The following is a 22,443-nucleotide window of genomic DNA, read 5'->3' as shown; positions in this document are numbered from 1 at the left end:
TGCTGGGTGTGGCAGGTTTGAGTTATAAGGAAAGAATGGATTGGCTGGTACTTCTTTCACTGGAGTATAGGAGGTTGAGGTGACCTGATAGGAGTTTGTAAAATAACGAAAGTATAGATGGATTTGATGGTAGTAGCCTTTTCCCTAGGGTGGGGAATTTCAAGACAACAGGGCACGTTTTTAGGATGAGTGGAGAGAGATTTAAAAGACCCAAGAGGCAAATTTTTTTTACACAAGGTGGTTCGCGTGTGGAATGAACTTCCTGATAAAGTGGTGGATGTGGGTGCAATTACGACATTTAAAAGACATTTGAATGGATATATTTATAGGAAAGGTTTGGAGGGATATGAGCCAGGAGCAGGCAAGTGGGACTAGTTTAGTTTGGGATTATGTTCGGCATGGGCTGGGTGGACCAAAGGGTCTGTTTCTATGCCATGTGACTGGCAGCTATTTATGAATCTAAAGAATGGTAGGTAGTACCAGGATGGGAGAACATATCAGGTATCCTCATGGCTTCTTCAGACGTGCCCTGTACATAGAACAGTACAGCGCAGGAACTGGCACTGGCACTTCAGCCTACTGTATCTGTGCCGACTGTGATGCCATTCTAAACTAATCCTATCTGCCTGCATATGGTCTGCATTACTCTTTCCCTGTCTGTTCATGTGAATGTCTAAATGCCTCTTAAACGTTGCTAACGTATCTGCTTCTTGCATCTTCCCTGCCTTGTGTTCCAGGTGTGTACCACCTCTGTGGGTTCAAATAAACTTGTCTCTCACATCTGCTTCAAACATTTCCTGCTCTCACTTTTTGAACCTATGCCTTCTAGTGATTGATATTGCCACCCTGGGAAAAAGCCGCTGACTATCCATACCTCTTAAAATTTTATATACTTCTATCAGGTTGCCCCTCAGCATCCAATGCTCTAGTGTTGAAAACAATCCAAGCTTGTTCAACGTCTCCTTATAACTAATACACTCCAGTCCAGGGTAAACATCGGTAAACCATTTTTTGTACTCTCTCCAAAGCCATCTCATTCTTATAGTATGGTGAATAGAACTGTGCATAATACTCCAAATGTGGACTATTAAAGTCATACACAGCTACAACATGACTTCCTAACTTGTATACTCGATGCCCTGACCGTTGTGGGCAGGTATGCCAAATGCCTTCTTTCCGAATTTATCCACTTGTGTTGCTACTTTCAGGGAGCTGTGGACCTGGACTCCAATCCTCCTTTAATCGATGCTATTGTGGGTCCTGCCCTTTACTGTATACTTTCTTCTTTCCCACTAACAACTGTTCACTCTCCCAGCCTGATCGTTAGCGACTCCTTTGTCTGTCCAACTGTCTTTCTGTCTCTTTGGGCTGTATCCTATCGTTTACTCCCTACCCCACCCACCTCCCTATTTTCTGCATATAAACTGACGTTTTCCCAGCCACCACCAGTTCTGAGGAAGGCTCACCGGACCCGAAACGTTAACTCTGTTTTCTCCTCCCCAGATGCTGCCAGACCTGCTGAGCTTTTCCAGCAACTTTGTTTTTGTTACTTTCCTCTTGCGTTTGATCTCGTAGAATGTATAACCTAGCACTTGTCCAGATTAAACTCCATCTGTCATTTCTCCACCCAACTATATCCTGCTGTATCCTTTGATCAACTTCCTCACTATCCATGACTACAGCAATTTGTGTCATCTGCAAACTTACTAATCAAACCACCTGCACACAATTGTTTGTGTGTACATGGAAATTTACCAACTCACCATGGATCCCGTGCAACCTAACCTTCTGGACCTGTCTATTATGAAGGACCTTGTCATGTGCTTTAGTAAAGTCCATGGACCATAAAGGCCATAACATCCTCTGCCCTGCCCTCATTGATCACGACCTTTTTTTCACTTCCTCAAAAAAACAAGTTTGAGACAAGACCACCCCACAATTAGTCCTAGTTCCTCCACCTCTGCCGCATTAGCTCCCAAGATGGAGTGTTCCACTCCCAGACATCCCAGATGTCCTCCTACTTCCAGGACCACAACTTGTCCCCTCCATTGATTAACAATGCCCTCAACCGCATCTCTTGCATTTCGTGCACTTCTGCCATCAAAACCCCTCCCCCCAACGAAAATAAGGACAGTCCCCTTGGTCTTCACATATCACTGTACCAACCTCTGCATCCAGCACATTATCGTCCGCCACTTCCACCAGCTGCAATCCAACATCCTTACCACTAGCAGCCTCTGCAACTCCTTTGTTCGCTCCACATTCCCCATCAATCCGCCACACCCGCACCTTTCCCTGCAACTGCAGGTGGTGATACACCTCCCCTGTCGCGTCCATCCAATGGCCTAGACAATCTTTCCAAACCCAAAGGGATTCACCTGTACATCCTCTAACCTGGCCTACTGTATCGATTGCTCCGGATGTGGTCTCCTGTACATCGGTGAGACCAAGCGCAGACTTGGTGACCAGTTCGTGAACCATCTTCACTCTACACTATAATGATCAACACCTTCTGGTTCCCTCCCCTTCCCTTGGTTACATGTCTACCCTGGGCTGTCTCCAGTGTCACAATGACGCCACCTGCAAACTGGAGGAAGAATACCTCATATTCCGTCTCGGGAGCTTACAGCCCGATGGCCTCAACGTAGAATTCGCCATGAGATTGTAGACTTGCTCACCGAGCTGGTGTATTTGGTTGCAGAGGTTTTGTCACCCTGCAAGGTAACATTCAGTGCACCTCTGGTGAAGCGTTGGTGTGCTGTCAGTTTGCAAACAGAGGCATTTAAATAACAAGTGGGACGGAACACCAACACTTCATGGGAGGCGCGTTGATGATGTTACCTAGCAGGGTGACGAAACCTCTGCAACCAAACACACCAGCTCAGTGAGCAAGTCTACAATCTCATCCACAACCCAAGCTACAAATCTTAAAAACTTTAAATAGAATTCAGTTTCACCATCTTTCCACCCCCAACCTCCAACCCTCCGTCTCATCCCCACCTCCTTGACCTGACACAATCTGTTCCTCTTCTTTCCCATCTATCTGTCCCACCCTTCCTTCTGACCAATCTCCACTAGCCCCTACCTCCATCCACCTGTCACTATCCCACCTACCTTCTCCTCAGCCCCACCCTTCTCTATTTTCAAGCTGTCTTCCCCCTCAACTCCTGATGAAGGGTGTAATCCCAAAACGTCAACTTTCCTGCTCCTCTGATCTGCCTGACCTGTGTTCCTCCAGCTGCACACTGTATTGACTCTGACTCCAGCATCTGCAGTTTTTGCTTTCTCTAAATAAAGCTTTTCTGACTCCAGCTCACAAGTCTATTCTTCTCCAAATAGGAGTAAGTCCTTCCCATAAATAAATTCCCTACCACTAATGTAAAGCTCATCTTATAATTTCCTAGATTCTCCTAGTTGCCTTCCTAAACAAAGGAGGAACATTGGCTATTATCCATCTTCTGGGAACCTTGCCTGTAGCTAAAGAAAAGTGCTGTATGGTTGGTTGGCAAGGAGACTGAGTTTGTAAAAATGTCATGATGGATGTATCAGGGAAGAATTAACTTCCAACTTAGTTGTTGTTTCTTTTGAACTCTGGGCTTTTTGCATTACTGTTGGGATGAGTGCAAGACAAATAACTGACAACAAGTCTGTTTTCAGCAATTTAACTTGTTCATTTTTATCTCTCCTCCACCCCCCCCCCTTAATTATTGGCCATTGTGTGGAGAAAATAAATGTTTCTGATTTTAAAAACTGATACCAGATTTTGTAGACTTCAAAATGTTTTTGTTGCAAACTAAGAGTGCATTATTAGTCCTTCCAGTTACCAGTGGGCATTTGGAGAGTCTGAATCATACTGTGAATCGTTGGTGTTCTGGACTTGAGAAATATCGCAGAGTGGTCTGAATCTTAAAAAGTCATATAAAATATTCACATCAGTCCAGTGGCAAAGACAGTTTTTAAGAGATTTCCTTCCTTTCTGACAGAAAGGATCTTGGCTCTATTATTTTCACACTACAGATTATTTTCAGTTCAAGCCATGGTAATCTGTTTCACTTATAAATTACATTCTTTGCAATGGACACATGCCCAAATTTAGTAAACAAATAGGTGAGCCAGAATGTAGGGGAGAGTTAACTACCTGATGTTGAATGCACCTTGTCTTTACGTTATATTATTTAGATTGTTTCGTACCTTATTCAGTCGCAGCCATCGCCTCAGGCGTTGAAAAACCTGAATTAAGAAGTGTGTTCTGTCTTATTGTTGTGTTTAACACAACATTGCAACTTTTTTTTAATGTTATAAAGTGTGCAGAGTTTACATGAGATCACAGTATCTGGAAGTTGGCAGATGATGTGGAAAACCAGAAGTTTATTTTAGTATGCTTATTTCCACAAAATAAATCTTGAAGTTTCGGCAACAATGGGTCAACGCATTATCCTTTGTTATTCCTTTATGGTTACTGCTGAACATTGGGATGTGGCAAATTAAGTTAATTTGCTACTTTATAAAAAAATTAAAGCAAACTCTTGCTGAAATAATAATAGTAGTTGTATTTTGTTATTAAATTGATGTTAGTTGACTGCAGTGTTTTTTATAGAGAAGAAAGAATGATGCAGATCGAGACATCACAAAAACGCAGGAGTAATTAGTTGAAGTAAAAATGTTCCCTTTCTTTGCTGACTCTGCTAAAGTAGACCATTTCCTCTAGGAAAGTCTACACTTGCAAGGCAGAAGGGGGAGGAGTGTAAATCAGTGGTCCTTTCCAGCCACCACTTGAAATATGTTGAGGTGTGGGGAAAAGAAGTTGCAGTCGGTGGGCCTTCGTGGTGCAGAGGTAGAGTACCTACCCATGGATTGGGAGGCCTAGGCTCAAGCCCTACCTGCTCCAGTGGTGTTTAATAACATCTCTGAACAAGTTGGTTAGGGAAAAATAGGTTAAATAAAAGAAGAGTTGCAGTAGGTGATGCTGTTCAGGTAAGAAGATAACACAAGTAATTTCATTGGTTAGTAACCCAGAAGTCCAGGTCAGTACTCTAGGGATTGGGCTTAAGTACCTTTGTAAATGGTGGACTTGGAATCAATTCAATAAAACCTGCAATTGAAAGCTAATTTCAAATCCTGAAACTATTGTCAGTTGTTTCTTAAAAAAAATCTGGTTCATTAATGCCCTTTGGGGAAGAAAATCTACCATGCTGACATGACCTCACAAGTCACTTGGTTCAACAAATGCTGGCCTTGCCATTAATGTCCACTTCCCATGAGACAAAGTAGTAGTAGGGCTTTCAGTCCATCAGATCAACTTTTCTGTTCGTGAATGATTTGATGATCATAGAATCCACACTGCTGTGTGGCTGATCTACAATATGTACTGCAGAAGTTCACCAAAGACCCATAGATAGCAGCTTCCAAACCTATGGCTACTTCCATCCAGAAAAACAAGGGTAACAGGTGTGGGAACACTACGATCACACATTCCCCTCCAAGCTACTCACTATCCTGATTTGGAAATGTATCATTACATTAGTGTTGTTGGATCAAAATCCTGGAATTCCCACCCAAAAGACAGTGGGTTAACCTACAGCAGCACCTTCAAGAGCAACTCGGGATGGGTAATAAATGCTGGCCACAACACCCATGTCTCACAAGTGAGTGTAAAAAAAAAACATATGTAGTTTAGTCACTAGGTTATTGATGGATAGAAAATTCCATAATAACAAAACATAAGGACTAGGAACAGGAGTATGGATTTCAGCACATCAGTGTGCTCTGCCATTTAATACCATCATAGTTGATATAATCTCAGCCTCAACTCCAATTTCCTGCCTGCTCTCTATTATCCTTTAAACAATTACTAAATTAAAAATCTCCACTCTAAATTTGCCCAATGTCCTGGACTCCATCATATTCTGTAGTAGTGAATTCCACAGATTTATTATTTCTCTTAGAGATTCACTTTAATAAAGACCTGCTACCCTTTATCCCAAAATTTCTGAAACTTGTTTTAGGTTTGTTACTGACCATTGTCATGTGAAATTAAATTTGATAAGGTGATTCTTGGGCTTCTGTAAAATGACCACAAAAACTACTAGACTGTTTGAGTCCAGTTGCTTCATTAATATCCTTTATAGAAGGGAGCTTGCTATTTTTAATCCAGTCTCACCTGCATGTGACTCCATTTCTTTAGTCAGCTCAGTTGGCTGGTTTGAAAATTCAATGTGAAGCTAATAGTGCAGCTTCAATTCTTGCACTGGTTGAGGATATCAAAGGTCCCAACACCTTCTCAGCCTTGCCTGAGGCATGGTGATCCTTGGGTCACCACTGTCTAATGAGCTAGCAGTGTATGGTCGTCTTGTACTATGGATATTTTACCTCTATTGAGTTTCTGGACTTGTAAGTCTGAACTCTGCTACTGTGGATTTTTAAAGAGAATTTGTAGTCTTGCCTGCATGATTAGAAGGCTCCTCTTCATATTCACTTCACTGCAAACTTACACATTTGATGTTTATTTTTAGTGTAATTTTGCATGATTACAGGGTCGAAGTACAGACCAAATGTTAAATTTAAGAAATTTACTTCTGTTTTTGCTTGAGTGGCTTCTTCGGTACATCGTAACTTTTTCTAAACTGTTGCATTATTTATTTTCAGTTTTTAAACCAGTTTCTACTGACTTGCTTTTTTTTCCCCCCCCCCCAGTTGAATTCTTTATTTAGGTGAAAACCAGAAGAAAGAGGCACAGGAGTAGGCCATTCAGCCCTTCAATAAGATCATCTCAGACCTGACATTCCACATTCCTCACCCCCCTCCCTGCATTTTCCATGTAACCCTCTAGTCTCTCACTGATCAAGAATTCATCTACTTTTGTCTTAAATACATATCAGGACTCTGCCCCCACAGGTCTGTGGTAAGGAATTCCAAAGACACTCAATCCTCAGAAGAAATTATTCCTCATTTCAGGCTCAAATAGCTGCCCCTTTACTTAGAGAATCAATCCTCTGGTCCTACACTCTGCCATGAGGGGAAACATCCTCTTAGCATTTACCCTGTCAAGTGCCTCAAGAATCCTACGTTTTAATGAGAGCACCTCTCATTCTTCTAAATTCTAGTGAATAGAGTCCCAACCTGTTTAACCTTTGCTCAAACAATCCCTCCATACCGGGGTTCATCTTAGTGAACCTTCTCTGAACTGCTTCCGGTGAAACAATCTTTCTTTCGAGTCGGAGTCTTACAGCACCAAGACAGGATCTTCGGCCCAAACTGGTCCATGCTGACCAAAACGTCCATACATGCTAACCCCATTTCGCTGCACTTGATCCATATCCTACTAAATGTTTCCTATCCATTCAAAAGTCTTTGAAATGTTATTAGTGTACCTACCTCAAACACTTCCACTGGCAACTAATTCTGTATGCCTACTACCCTCAAAAAAAATTGCCCGTCAGGCTCAGATTGTATTCTTTCCCCTCTTGTTTAAATGGATGCCCTCCTCTTTGATTCCCTAACCCTGGGAAAAAGACTGTGTGCATTCACCCTATCCATGCCCCTCATGATCTTGTACACATGTAGAAGATTCCCCCTCCCCACACCTCTGTCTCCTATGCTTTGAAGAAAAAAGTCCTAGCTAGTCCAACCTCTCCCTATAACTCAGTCCCTGGAGTCCTGGTAAAGTCCTTTTAAATTTCTTCTGCAACCTTTCCAGTTTAATAAGATCCTTCCAGTAGCAAGGAACGCAATACTCCAGTGCGCCCTCACCAACATCTTGTACAACTGCAACGTAACATCTCAACTTCTGTGTGCCAAAAGCCACCTTCACTGCCCTGTCTCCCTGTGACTCCACTTTCCAAGAACTGTGCAGCTGAACTCTGTCTCTGTTCCACTACACTCCTCAAGGCCCTACCATTCACCATGAAACTCCTACCTTTGATTTGACTTTCTAAAAATGCAACACCTCATATTTATCCATATTAAGCTCCATTTGCCATTTCTTGGCCCACTTCCCCAGCTGTTCAAGATCCTGTTGCAATTTGATAATCTTTCTCACTGTCTATGATACTGCCTATTCTAGTGTCATCCACAAACTTACGAATGATGCCTTGTACATTCTCATACAACTCATTGATATAGATGCAAACAGCAGTGTGCCCAGCACCAGCACCAACCCCTGAGGCACGCCACTAGTCACAACCCTCCAGTCCGATGAGCATTCTTCTGTGCTTCCTACCATCAAACCAATTGTGTATCCAGTTTGCCAGCTCTCCCTGGATTCCATACACTAACTTTCCAGAGCAGCCTACCATGTGGAACCTTATCCAAGGCCTTACTGAAATCCATATAGATTACATCTACCACCCTGCCATCAACCTTTCTGGTCACTTCATTAAAGAAGTCTAACAAATTTTTGTGGCATGATCTCCCATGCACAAAGCCATGCTGACTATTTCTAAGCAAACCCTGTCTTTCCAAATGCAGGTATATCTTATCACTCAATATTCTCAAGTAATGTACCTACCACAGATGTTAGGCTTACTGGTCTGTAATTCCCAGGTTTTTCCTTGCAGCCTTTCTTGAATAAGGGCACAATGTTCACTACCCTCCAGTCTTCTGGGATCTTACCCGTGGCTAACGACGATGCAAATCTGTCAGCCAGGTCCCCTGCAAATTCGTCTCTAGCCTCTTGCAGGATTCTTGGATATATCTGGTCAGGACCAGAAATACATTCATAATTCTAATATGACCAACACCACATCTACTGTGTTATGGACTGTCCAAGAGATCACCACTAACTTCAAGTTCCCAAGTTTTCATGACTTTCTCCACAGTAAATAGAGGAGAAATATCAATTGAAGATGTCGCTCATCTCCTGCAGTTCCACACATACATGTCCACTTCAGGGGTCATATTCCCTCTGTAGGGATTCTTTTTCCTTTTATTATACTTAAAGAATCTCTTTGGATTCACCCTAATCTTCTTAGCCAAATCTCAAGTCGTCTTTTCAACCTCCTGATTTCCTTCTCCTGATAGTAAACTCCTATATCCCCTATATACCTTCAGGGATTCCCTTGATCCCAACTGCCTGTTCCTGAGCCATGCTCTTTTTTTCCTGGTCAAAACCTCAATACCTCTGGTCATCCAGATTTCCTTATTCCTGCCAACCTTGCCATTCACCTTTTCAGTTATCACACTTTCAAAAGCCTCCCACTTGCCAGAGGTTCCTTTTCCTGCAAGGGAACTACTTCAATCAACCCTTGCAAGCTCCTGTCTAATTCCATCAAAATGCACCTTGCCCCAGTTTAAACTTGGACCTTTTTGACCTTCTCCATAACAATTTTAAAGTTAATAGAACTATGGTCATTGGTCCCAAAGTGCCCCCCGCTGTCACCTCAGTCACCTGTCCTGCACTGTTTCCCCAAGAGTATGTAGAGTTTTGGTCCTTCCCAAGCAGGATCCTCTGTACTGCTTGAAGAAGTTTTCCTGAATACATTTAACAAATTCTACCCCATCTAAGCCCTTAACACTGTGGCAGTCCCTGTCTATTTTAGGAAAATTAAAGTTGGAGATGAGCTGAACACAAATGGGAGCGAGGAATGCCTGTTGGATTAAATTGCAACTATTTCAATGCACGAAGGCTGACCAGTAAGGCCAATGAACTCTGGGTGTGCATTGGTATGTGGGACTGGGATATTATAGCCATTACAGGAACATGGCTGAGGACCACTGTGACAACCTTATTGCTCCTGCAGGTCTCTGCATATTTTCCCTGCATATTTGTTCCCCTAATTCCCATTCCATATTTGGGGACCTTTAGTACAACCCCAACAACATCACCATTCCCTCCTTGTTTCTTACCTCAATCCACAAAGCCTTACTGGATGATCCCTCAGTTATTTCATCTGACTACTGCTGAGATACTCCCCTGAATCAAAAATGCAACACTCCTCCCCTCTTTCCTCCACATGTACCCAGGCATGCTAAACTGCCAGTCCTTCCCCTTCCTTAGCCATGTTCCTGGAATGGCTATAATATCCCAGTCCCACATACCAATGCACACCCTGAATTCATTGGCCTTACCGGTCAGCCTTCATGCATTGAAATAGATGCAATTTAATCCAACAGGCATTCCTTGCTCCCATTTGTGTTCAGCTCATTTCCAACTTGCTATTTCTGATTACTGTATCTCCTTCCAGGATAGCACTGGCCTCTCTGCTGTTGAGGACCACACCCCCTGCCAATCTAATTTAAACCCTCCCTTGTAGCACTAGCAAATCTGCCTGCCAGGATATTGATCCCCTTCCAGTTCAGGTGCAGCCCATTCATCTTGAACAGGTCACTTCTGCTCAGAAAAGATCCCAGTGATCTAGGAATCTGAATCCCTTCTCCCTGCACCAATTCTTTAGCCACATTCTTAGATAATGTGACCAACTTTGCATAATCCAGATGTGGTTTCACCAGCACCTGGTGTCACCACAAATAAGGCCCAACATTCCATTGGCCACCCAAATTACCTGCTGCACCTGTATGCTGGTTTTCTTGCTCAAGTACCCTCAAGTCCCTTTGAGTTGCAGAATTCTGTAATTTTACTCCATTGAAATAACATTCAGTTCTGTTGTTCTTTCCTAATGAAAGAATCTCTTTCCCTCTTTCTACTCCATTTGCCAACTTCTTGCCCAGTTACTTAAGCTATCAATATCTCACTATAAATTGTCTGTATCCTTCTTACAACTTGCCCATTTGTGTTTGAAAATTTGCTTCCTTCCTCCATATCACTAATACATTGTACACGGTTGTGGTCCCAGTATTGATCCTTGTGGAGCACTACTAGTTACAGATCACCAACCTAGAAAAGAGCCCCATATCTCCACTCACTGTTTCCAGCCTATTAACCAACTTTCTATCCACATCAGTATACTACATCCAACATAATGGGTTCTTATCACTTGACCTTTTGGGAGACACTTACCAGAAGTCAAAATATAACACATCTGTTGGTTCTTTATCAACTCTGGTTGGGACTTTGTCAAAAAACTCTAAATAGACGCTATTTCTCTTCCACAGAAATAGCAAGAATTGCAGATGCTTGAGTCAGAGATAACAAAGCATGGAGCTGAAGGAACACAGCAAGCCCAGCAGCATCAGAGGAACAGGAAAGCTGACATTTTGGGTGGGACTCTTCTTCAGAAGTGGAGAGGGGTGCTCTGAAATAAATAGAGAGAGGAAGGTAGGTGGGATGGTGATAGGTGAGTGCATGTAGGCAGTGATTGGGATTGGTCAGTGAGGTGGGAGTGACGGATAGGTGGGAAGGAAGATGGAAGGTTGTGTCAGGTCAAGGAGGCGGGGATGAGAGGGAGAGTTGGTTGTGGGATGAAGCCGGGGGTGGGGAGATTTAGAAACTGGTAAAATCCACGATTAGGCCATCAGGCTGTAGGCTCCTGAGGCTACATCAATGGCTATCACCATCCCACCTACCTTCCCCGTCCCACCCTTCCTCTCTCTCTTTATTCCAGAGCTCCCCACCCCTTCCCCACTTCTGTAGAAGGGTCCCGACCCAAAACGTCAGCTTTCCTGTTCCTCTGATGCTGCCTGGCCTGCTGTGTTCTTCCAGCTCCGTGCTTTGTTATCTATATTTCTCTTTCATGAAGCCATGCTGACTCTGCTTGACTAGATCATGATTTGCCAAATGTGTTGCTATTGCTTCCTTAATAATTGATTCCAACATTTTTCTAACAATACTTGCCAGACTAATCAGCTTATAGTTACCTGCTTTTCTCCTCCCTCCATTTTCTAATGGAGGGGGGTTCACTAATGTCCTTTAGGGAAGGAAACTGTCATCCTTACCTGGTCTGGCCTACATGTGACTCCAGACCCCAGCAATGTGGTTGACCTTGAACTCCCCTCTGGGCAATTCGGGATGGGCAATAAATGCTGCCTAGCTAGCAATACCACCCTCCTGTTAATGAATAAATGAAAAAAAAAAAATTGGATTGCCAATGTGAAACCCCTGTTCAATCCTCTGGTACTTCTCCAGAATCCAAGGATTTTTGGAAAATTACAATGAATTCATCTATCGCTGTAGCTACCTCTTTTGGGACCTTGGAACGCATGCCATCAGTGCCAGGGCGACTTTTGAGTAATTCTGCATCTCTAGTGATGGTATTTAATTCCTCCCCTGTAATCTTTAGTAGTTATAAGAATGTTTGCAGTATCTTCCAATGTAAAGACTGATGCAAAATATCTGTTTAACTCCTCTGCCATTTCCTTGTTCTCCATAACTATCTCCCCAGATGGTCAGTTTTTACATTCCTTCCTAATTTTCCCTCGTTTATTTTCTCTATCTTTATTATCTTTCTCATCCCCCTTTGCTGGGTTCTGATATCCTAGTCTTTGGGGCTACCACTGACTTTTGCCTCCTTTTGCTTTCAACTTAATATTCTCCTTAGCTTCCTTGGCTAGCCATGGTTGGTTTATTTCCCTCTTAGACTCTTTCCTCTTTACTGGGATATATTTTTGCTGTGGGTCCTGAGTTACCTCTTTAAATGTCTGCCACTACTTGCCAGCGCAATTCCTGCTAACTGTAGCTAACTCTATCCTCATTTCATTGTAATTCCTTTTTAAGTTAATCATAGTTGATTCTGATCTCTGGTTTCATGACATATTGCTCTAGGAAATTATTCTTGATGCACTCTATGTATTTGTCAGAGCAACCCTTTCTAACTTGATTGACCCCAATCAACATGAAAATTAAAGCCATCCATAATCAATGCTGTGTTCTTTTTGTATGCTCCTGTTATTTGCTAGGGGTGTCTGTACACTACTCCTACCATTGTCGTGTTTCTTTTGCTGATTTTACATCTACCTCTGACTCTATACTGATTTCTCATTCTGTCCTTTGGTTTTTCCAAATCAAATTTAGTTTCGCGGTTCTCCCCATACGTGTTGGTGGAACAACTTGATAAATTTAATCTGTATTGTATATAGTCTGAGAACCATTGGCAAAAGACCTGAGAAATTATCGACTTAGTGAAATCAGCCAGTGTTAAGGATGCATTCGTATTTATTCAATAGAACTCCAACCTTATCTAACCTTGATAAGGGGTCCCTTGGTGTAGAGTAACAACACAATAGCTGTGTACACATGGTATGTTGTTAACATTAAAATATATCACATTTATGACTAGGTGAGGTAGGGTGAATAGGCTTTGCTTTCTTTTTAAACTCCCTTGGTTGGTCACATTCAAGACTTCTTCAAATTCTTCGTTGGCGTGCAGTTATACTTCACTTCAGTAAAAATACATTTTCCCTGTTCACCAAATCAAAAGGAGCTAATTACATGGTTTTCTTGAGTGAAACAAAGACAATTCTGTTGCTTATTAATGCTGATAAAAAATAAAGACACAACAACAAACAAACACGCACGCACACATTGGTACAGAGCTTGAAAAGGGAGGAATGCCTAGTACACAAAGGAAGATAAAACAGCATGCAGTTTCACAGTCCTAGTGTCCTCGAGCTGTTCTGTTTTAAGTCGACGCCGCAGTTTTTCAGTTGATGGTTTTTTATCTCCAGCAGTAGCAGATATTGCAGGTATTTTTGAGTTCTTGGTGAATGATGCTTCTGGTGATGGAAGGAAAACAGGGAGGCCAGAGAGAGAGAGAGCAGATCAGTTCTAGTCCCAGTTGCATATCCATCTTTCTGTCTTAAAAACTGAAAGAACTGTGGATGCTGTAAGTCAAAAACTGAAGTTGGAAAAGCTCAGCAGGTCTGGCAGCATCTGTAAAGAGAAATCAGCATTAACGTTTCCGGTCTGGTGACCCTTCCTCAATGTTCTGATGATGGGTCACTGAACCTGAAACGTTAACTCTGACTTCTCTTCACAAATGCTGCCAGACCTGCTGAGCTTTTCCAGCAATTTTGTTTTTGTTTCATCTTTCTCTGTTGCTGCCCCAAAGTTTCTGCATGAAATATAGCTCATTGTGTTTGGGCTCATTGCTTTCTAAGCTGGATAATTTGCAGGTGACTCTTTAACTTCTGACATCTGAAATTCATCCATAAAACAGTAAATCAAACTGGAGATATAGATTTGAGCTCGCTGCCTTTGGACAAGGTTAATTTTGGTTCAGACGGTCTTTGTTTATCTCAGTTCAGCTGGGCTAACCTGTGGTCAGCAGATTCTAAAGGAATTAGAGCTTGGAGCCTAGAAGGCTGAAGGCACATTGTTAAGGCAAATGTAATTAGGGATACAGAAGACTCTGGAATTAGAGAAGTGCAAAGCTCTCAAGATTGTAATGCTGGAATTTGTTGGTGATAGGAAGGATTGAACCGATGAAGCAAATCAAATGAGGTTGAGAATTTTAAAATTGGCTTCAGGTCCCACAATTTTTCCAGTGTAAAGTTCATAGAATAGAATAAAGTTCATGGAATCCCTACAGTGCAAATAGAGAAATCTGTGTTGACCCTCCAAAGAGCATCCCATGTTGAAACCCTATCCCTGTGATCCCACATTTACCATGGCTAAACCACTCAGCCTGCACTATGTGACAATTTAGCATGGCAAAGCCACCTAACCTGCACATCTTGGACTGTGGGAAGAAACTGGAGTATCTGTTGTAAACTCCTGCAGGTAACGGGGTGAACTTGCAAACTCCACGCAGACCGTCACCCAAGGCTGGAATCGAACCAGTGTCGCTGGCACTGAGAGGCAGCAGTGCTAACCACTGTGCCACCATGCTGCCCCAAATTAGTTTAGAGGACACGGAGATGATGGATGCATCGTCCTTGGTGTACATTATGCTATGAATAGTAGAGTTTTAAAACATTAAAATTGGGAGGACAACCAAAAAAACATTGAGTCTGTAGATGATAAAACCATGAATAAAACCTATTTCAGCCGCAGATGGGTGAAGGCAACAGCAGAGAAAAGAAATATTGTGGAGGTGACTGATGAAATGCTGAGCTTGTGAATAGTTGGTTTTACGCCTAGGTAATGGCTGGATAACAGTTAAAAATCGGTGATAAGAGCTCTACTTTTGTGGTTATGACCTGAGAATGGCTCTTTGGGCATTTTTGGAATCTGGAAGGAGCAGAGAAGTGTTTACGAAGATTCAACCACGGGGTTATGGAAAGGACGGTCATACATTTAGGAGATGACAGCTCATTGAAGTACTTCGGAGGAGAAAAGGAGGTTGCAGACATGGTAGCAGTTTACAAGACTACAGGAGCTAAAGTTCTTCAGTCACTATAATTTATTGTTGTAGTTAGTATGAAATTGAGGAACCAAAGGTGGATGGTTAGCCGTTTTTTAGGAATGCGGTCTGTGGCATGAAGTGATTCTTGTAGATAAATTGGGTTTGGGGAAGGCATGTTAGAATATCGAGAGCAATGTGTGGTTTTGTTGTGAGATCAGGAGGAATCTTCAGGGAAGTTGGGCTTGTGGGTCATATTTGGTGAAAATGCTTATTTATTTGGCAGAGGCAACTAATTGAATGACAGAAGTCCATGATTGGGTCAAGAGAAGAGGTAGTGACATAGGATGCCTCTATTCCTTAGCGTACATGTAGTTCCTGACATATTTATGGATAATTGGAATGCAACCCTTATTTTTCAATCTGCTTTATTATAGATTGGTGTCAAACATTTAATTTATGATCAAAAACAGAAGTTGCTCGAACAGCTCAGCAGATCTGGCCACATCTGTGAGGAAAAATCAGAGTTAATGTTTTGGGTCCAGTGACCCTTTCTCAGAACTCAGAACTTTATAATTATTTGAAAATAACTTCATCCTTTTTATTGTACATAAAACATCATTGGTATTGTCCCAGTTCACTTATCAACCATAAACATTTTCCAGAATTTAAATTTCTTCACGCAAGACTGACAGAAGACTGTAGCCTAACTGTTAGAAAGTCAGATGGCATTCATTTGTTCTCATTCTTTTAGTTTATGATGCTGTTTGCATCCTCCATGTTGTGCTGTTAACCAGAGGAATGTTGGGAGATTGTAATGTATAAATTTACTTTTTATTAAAAAATGGCTCTTTGTCACTGTTGTAATTAAGTTTGCTGAGCACAGCAAAGTATCTTTGACCATTTTGTGGATATTTTATACTGCATTTTTATTGAGCAATTTTTTGGAACAAGAATAACCAGTGGCTTGACATTTGCAGTGATATAGTATATTGTACTTTCTATTTTTGTTGAGCAGCGATGGGAAAACAGAGTAGAGATATGACCTAAATAAAAACTAAGAGAACTGCGGATGCTGTAAATCGGGAACAAAAACAAAGTTGCTGGAAAAGCTCAGCAGGTCTGAGAGCATCTGTGAAGGAAAAAACAGAGTTTTAAGGTTTCGGGTCCGGTGACCCTTCCTCAGAGTTCTGAGGAGGGGTCACTGTTCAGTTCTGAGGCAGGGTCACCGGATCCGAAATGTTAACTCTGTTTTTTCCTTCACAGATGTTGCCAGACCTGCTGAGCTTTTCCAGTAACTTTTTGTTGTTGTGTGTAGAGATATGACCTTACAGGCAAGCACTGTGTACGTTTAACTTCACCTATAGAACTTCGGTGGTTGCATGCAATGGTAACTGAATAGTGGGAAGTGACCAGGATTGGTGGTTTAGTGTGCTCAAATTTCCTCAGGAGAATGTGCTGACATTGACTATAGCATTGGTGGCGGTAGCCTAGCAGAATCATTGCTAGATAATTAATGTAGAAACACAGGGAATATTCTGATGACCCGGGTTCAAATCTGGCCATAGCAGATGAATTTAGTAAAAATTTGGAATTAAAGGTATAATGAGCATGAAACTGTTGCTGATTTTTGGCAAAACCCTTCTGGTTCATTTGGGGATTAAGGGAGCAATTAGGGAAGGAAATGGCTGCCCTTACCTTGTTTGGCTTACATGTGACTCCAGACCCACAGCCCAGAGAGGTGTACAATAAATGCCAGCCCAGTGATGCCACATCCTGTGAATGAGTAAACTTTCTGCCGGTGTGGATGCGGTCTGAAATTCTGGAAGTAGAAGGTAAAGCCGCTATTGTCCCAGAGGACCATATGCCAGCTCTCTCAGAGACAACTAGTGGTTGTTTAACCTGAGAGTCACCAACTCAGGCGAGGGGCAAGATTGAGAACGAGAGACCTTCATTGTAACTTGAGCCAATGCTGTGGATATCACACTGCATCACAATGAGCTGGTGGTGTTCCCATGTTTGCTGCCCTTTTCTTCTAGGTAATGGAGGTTGTCTGCCCTTTTTCTTTTAGGTGATGCAGAAGGGTACTATCGAAAGCTGCACCCTGCTTTTACTGTGTGTTGGTGATAATAGTAGTGAATGACGAAGATGGTGGATGGGATGGCAATCGAGCAGCTTTGTTCTCAATGTCAATCTTCTTGACTGCTGGAGCGGCATTCGTTTTGACATGTGGAGATCATTCCATCACACTCTTTGACTTGTGCCTTGTAGATCATTGATAGGTACTGGAGGGTACAGAAGATGAGTTACTCACCATGGAATTCCTAGCTTCCCAATGACATATGGGTTTTCTGTGTGTTTTCAGGGAGTTTAATGATTAACTTGTTAGCATTTATGTAGCCATGGTAATTTCTTTAAAAGCAATTACCCCAAAGAGACATCCTGGATGGTTTTATTTAACTTACAGTTTATGAGTGAACAAACTAAAAAGTGAAATGCATTAGCTTTTCAGATAGAGCCTGGAATTTTTTTGGGTTTGCAGGAAATATTCATAGTTGGAAAAAAAGTATTTGTTTGGAGAAATTTGCAAAAGTTTAGGCTGAAGCTGGATGTATAAAGCAGTTGTTCTGAGAAAACAAGATAGTTTTAGTTCTGTTAACAAAGAGGTTTCCTTAGTGTAAGGATAATAGTTTAAAGGTTCAAAACCAGAAGTTTGTTGGAAACCCTGATGGGGTTATTTAAAGCTGAGAAAGTGTAAGGAAGAGGCTGTCGGATTCTCGAGGCAGGGAATTGAAGGTATAGTTAGAGACCTACAGATGTGAAAGAGGGAAATTCTCTCTGCTTGGCACACTGTAAGGGAGTGTTGTTGGGAATTTAATGGGATTGTATTTTACCGTTGGTTTTGAAGTCTTTACATTCATGTTATTTGTAAATTTATTCTACTTTATTACACAGAAAAGAAATGAAGATAATCTTCTGTTTTATTGTCAAACTAGAATCTGTCGCAATGCATATTAATGTTTCATTGAAAGGCAACCTCATTAAAACCAGGCAGACAAAATATAATTTATCAAATCAGATTTCACTGCGGGATCTGACTTGTCTGGTATTAATATCAGCTGGGATCATAATACTTGCCATTAATCAGACCTAAGCCTGGATGTTGTCCATGTTGTGCATATGGTCACAGATTGCATTAGTATCTGAGTAGCTGCAGAATATTGGTCAATCATCAGTGAGCATTCCCGCTTCTGATACAATGGAAGGAAAGTCATTGAAGCAGCTGAAGATGGTTGGGCTTGGGACATTATCTTGAGAAACTGGGCCCTTGTAGTGCAATGATAGTGTCCCTACCTCCAGGCCAGGAGACATGGGTTCAAATCTCATCTGCTGCAGAGGTGTGTAATAACACCGCTGAATGGTTTGAGTGGAAAATATCTACCTTCGAAACTCCTGGATGTGAAATGGCTTGACTTTGTAGTGAAGTTATCCATTCTGCAAGTGCAGAAACATTATGCTATTTAAATACATTTTAGTGGACTCCGTATAGCTTCCCGAAGCAGATGTGTGTTAAACTAACTGCAAATGACATCTAATTTACAAACGTCCATTGCTATGGGAGGATCTGATAAGGTCCCACATGAGAGACTGCTAAAGAAGGTAAAAGCATGTGGGATCCAAAGTAACATGACAAGTTGGAGCCAAAATTGTTTTAGTGGCAGGAGACAGATGGTGGTGGTAAATGCTGGTTATATGACTGGAGGCCGGTGTTCAAAGATGTACAGGGTTGGTTGCTGGGTCCCTTACTTTTTGTGATTTATATAAATAATGATGGTGGGCTTTATAAGTAAGTTTGCTGATGTGATTAGCTGGGTGAAGAAAGTGGTCTTAGGTTACAGGCAGTTATAAACAGACTGGTCAGATAGGCAAATTAGTAGCAGATGGAATTTAACCCTATAAAGTCTGAGCTATTGCACTTTGGATAAAATAACCATACAAGGGAGTACTTAATGAATGGTTGGATACGAGAAAGCTCAGAGGAATCTCAAGGCTGTTGTCCACAAATCTCAAGGTGGCAGGGCGAGTTAATAGGGTAGTTAAAAAAAAGTATATGGGACATTTGCCTACATCAGTCATAGCTTACAAGTGGGAGGTTATGTTGGAGCTGTATAAAATTTTTTAGGCCACAGCTAGCGTACTGTGTGCAGTTCTGCTCACCACACTCTGGGAAGGATGTTATTGCACTGGACAGGATGCAGATGATTCACCAGGATGTTGCCTGTGATGGAGCGTTTAACTATCAAGAGGGCTGGATAAGCTTGGTTTGCTTTCTTTTGGAGCAGGGAAGGTTGAGGCGCTATCTGATAGAGATACTTAAGATTACGAAGGGCATGGAACTTGGACAGAAAGCAGCTGTTGCCCTTAGTCGAAGGGTTAATAACAAGGGACATCTTAAGGTGAAGGGCAGGAGGTTTAGAAGGGATTTGGGGAAAAATGTTTTCACCCAGAGAGATCATGTTCTGGAATGCACTACCTGGGAGTTAGCTGAGGAGGGTAACCTTTAAAAAGTTTGTGGATGAGCACTCGAAATGCCATAATGTTCAAGGCTATGGTCTTAGTGCTGGAAAGTGGGATGAGTGTAGATTTAACACAATTTTGGCAGCACAGATTTGATGGACCAAAGGGCCTGTTATGTGCTGTGTGAATCTGTGACCTAATGTAGAGGGTAGAGTTTGTGAAGAAACAGCAGAAAGTGTAAACTTGCAAAAATGTGACTGTAAAGCAGAGAAGCTACAGATAATTTGTATCTGTTTATAAACTTGTGATATTTCTGTTTGTGCTAAAATGCAATTTTCAATAAAAAGAACAGAAAAATTTGGGAGGCAATGGCCTAGTGGTATTATTGCTAGACTATTAATCCAGAGACCCAGGCAACATTCTGGGGACCTGGGTTGAAATCCTGCATGGCAGGTGGTGGAATTTGAATTCAGTAAAAATCTGGAATTAGTAGTCTAATGATGATCATGAAACCGTTGTCGATTGTTGGAAAAATCCATCAGTTCACTCATGCCCTTAGGGAAGGAAGCCATCGTCTCTTGGTCTGGCCTACATATGACTCCAGACTCCCATTTGGTTGACTCTTAACTGCCCTCTGGGCAATTCAGAATGGGTAATAAGTGTTGGTGTAGACAGCAAGGCCTGCATCCTGTGGATGAATATGATAAAAAGAAATATTTGTGAAAACTAACGCTTCAAGTGACAGTTTTTAACTTATTAATAATGACATCTCAAGTAAAGGTGCGAATATATCTTGGAGATTCTTTATCTTGCCTGCTCAGTGTTCAGTACTTCTGAAATCTTTTCATATTTGGTTATGGGTGTTTTTTGTAACTCGCAATCATATATGTTTTTGAAGTGTGTCTATATGTGGGTTGAACGCTCTTTGTTCTTGACTGGATTCAAACCCACATTCCAAGACAAACTAGATGAAGATCTGCTGTTTCTAAGTTGCTTACATAATATGTTTAATGTTTATGCCATTTTTGTCATAGCTATAAGACCATGATACACATAATTAAAGTATCAGTTAGACGTGGCTTCTATTAAAACTATCCAGGGATGTGCAGGTTAGATGGCTTGGCCATGCTAAATTGTCCACAGTGTCCAGGGATGAGGAGGCTAGGTGGATTGGCTGTGGTAAATGTAGGGTTATGGGGATAGGCTAGGCATGTGGGTCTGGGTGGGATGCTCTTTGGAGGGTCAGTAAGGACTTGATGGGCTGAATGGCCATCTTCTACACTGTAGGGATTCTGTGATTCTAGGATTCCATGAAAATTGCCAGATTGATGGCCTGTTGTTTTCTGTAGCATTGAGATGCATTGGTAGATTGATTTGCCATACAATGCTTAATTTATCTATAGTTTTTTTAATCCCTATAACTGAACTCCAATACAGTCAAGTCTGCCATTGAATCAGTTGGAAGTTGCCACACCATTTCCTATCAACCTCAGTCAAATAGAAAATTATTAAATTATGTAAGACAGCTTATGGTCTCAGTAGTGCATACTCTTCATCACCTGTTAGAGAACCAATAATTTACAGTATAGTTAATGTCTGTATTGCGTGCAGTGTTACTGCTACAACTTAAACATTGTATACCTTTAGAACCTGAAGACTCTTTGTTCTTTTTTGACTGTACACATGAGATAAATAGTTTTCTTGAATTAAGAAACTTTTATTGTTTTTGTGATCTCTTCCATCCAATAGTATTACCAGCGGTTAGAAACTAATACCTATTATCATAATGTTGGATTAAAATTTGAAGCAGATTTCTGATTTACAATTAGTTCATGTGTATAGCATAACAGTAATGTCCTTCTGTGAGCAGTCTTTGCTATTGTGATTTTATTGAGATGACATGCCTGCTCTGCATAAGATCATTTGATATGATTTAAACAGTGAAGTCTCTGTGATATTTGTCTGTAACCTCTCAAATGCTAGGGCTGACACCTCTGGCATGTCTGTTCCAATTATGATTTTGTTCTACCCTGAAAGGTTTCTACACTCATTCCAGTACGGTACATTTACCATGGGACAGAAAAATGAGAGGTGCTCCCCTACACTAGGTATGTGCTTTTTGATGCCCGTTTGCATAGGATATAGGTCTTATGAGGGTGGGATACTATTCAATAGTCTGCAAGATGTTTTAAAACATTTTTTAAATGTAACATTTTCAGCTTTTCCGTTGGGTTTAAGAGCTGTATTACTAGTAAACTGATATTTTGCAGTGTGTAAAGTGTTCTTTGAAAAGGAACAACTGCTGTGTAATAACTCAATTAATCAAATGCCTGCACATTTATTTTCAGTGTTCTCCACAAGTACTTTAAGTCAGATGTTAATGATGCTATTGGGGCAGAGCCGAAAATTGAACATTATTTCTGATAAACAGAAATTTAAGTTTTTAAACATTTGCATTTGAAATCTGTTAACGTTGTCTAGTTTAAGACTGGGCATTTCCTCTGTGCTAGTGGAGAATCTGAGATTACAATGGATTCAACTTGTTGTTTGGGATGGGAAGGAATGCAGCTTGTGAAATTATTACACTTGAGGTATTATGGGTGTGCATGTGTGCTTAAATGGCTGGAATGACATGTCAGTTGTACATCAATTTAGCAGCAATTGCACATTCTGTTGCAAGTCAGGAATAATGTAAATTTGTTTTTACTTTCCAATATGTTCTTGTGAAGAATCTGGTCACCTTGCTGCTCTG

General features: G+C 41.4%; 1 protein-coding gene across 4 annotated transcripts in view; it reads left to right on the top strand.

Moving 5' to 3' along the window:
- The window catches only part of ptpn4a (protein tyrosine phosphatase non-receptor type 4a), a 276,928-nt gene that overhangs the window by 20,187 nt on the left and 234,298 nt on the right, over window positions 1–22,443 (top strand). For 2 of the 4 annotated variants that reach the window (XR_007262457.1, XM_048598843.1), the window contains exon 2: window positions 21,729–21,799. The exons of the other annotated variants lie outside the window; for them this stretch is intronic. Coding sequence is in view for 1 of the 2 variants with exons in the window: in XM_048598843.1 (XP_048454800.1) it covers window positions 21,763–21,799 (37 nt within the window). In the remaining variant the exon portion in view is untranslated. The remainder of the gene's footprint in view (window positions 1–21,728; window positions 21,800–22,443) is intronic. 4 annotated transcript variants of the gene reach the window in all.

Source organism: Rhincodon typus, chromosome 7 (genome assembly GCF_021869965.1).
Source record: "Rhincodon typus isolate 14 chromosome 7, sRhiTyp1.1, whole genome shotgun sequence".
NCBI classification, from domain to species: domain Eukaryota; kingdom Metazoa; phylum Chordata; class Chondrichthyes; order Orectolobiformes; family Rhincodontidae; genus Rhincodon; species Rhincodon typus.
Note: the sequence above shows the minus strand (reverse complement) of the source record. Positions and strands in the feature narration are given on the sequence as shown.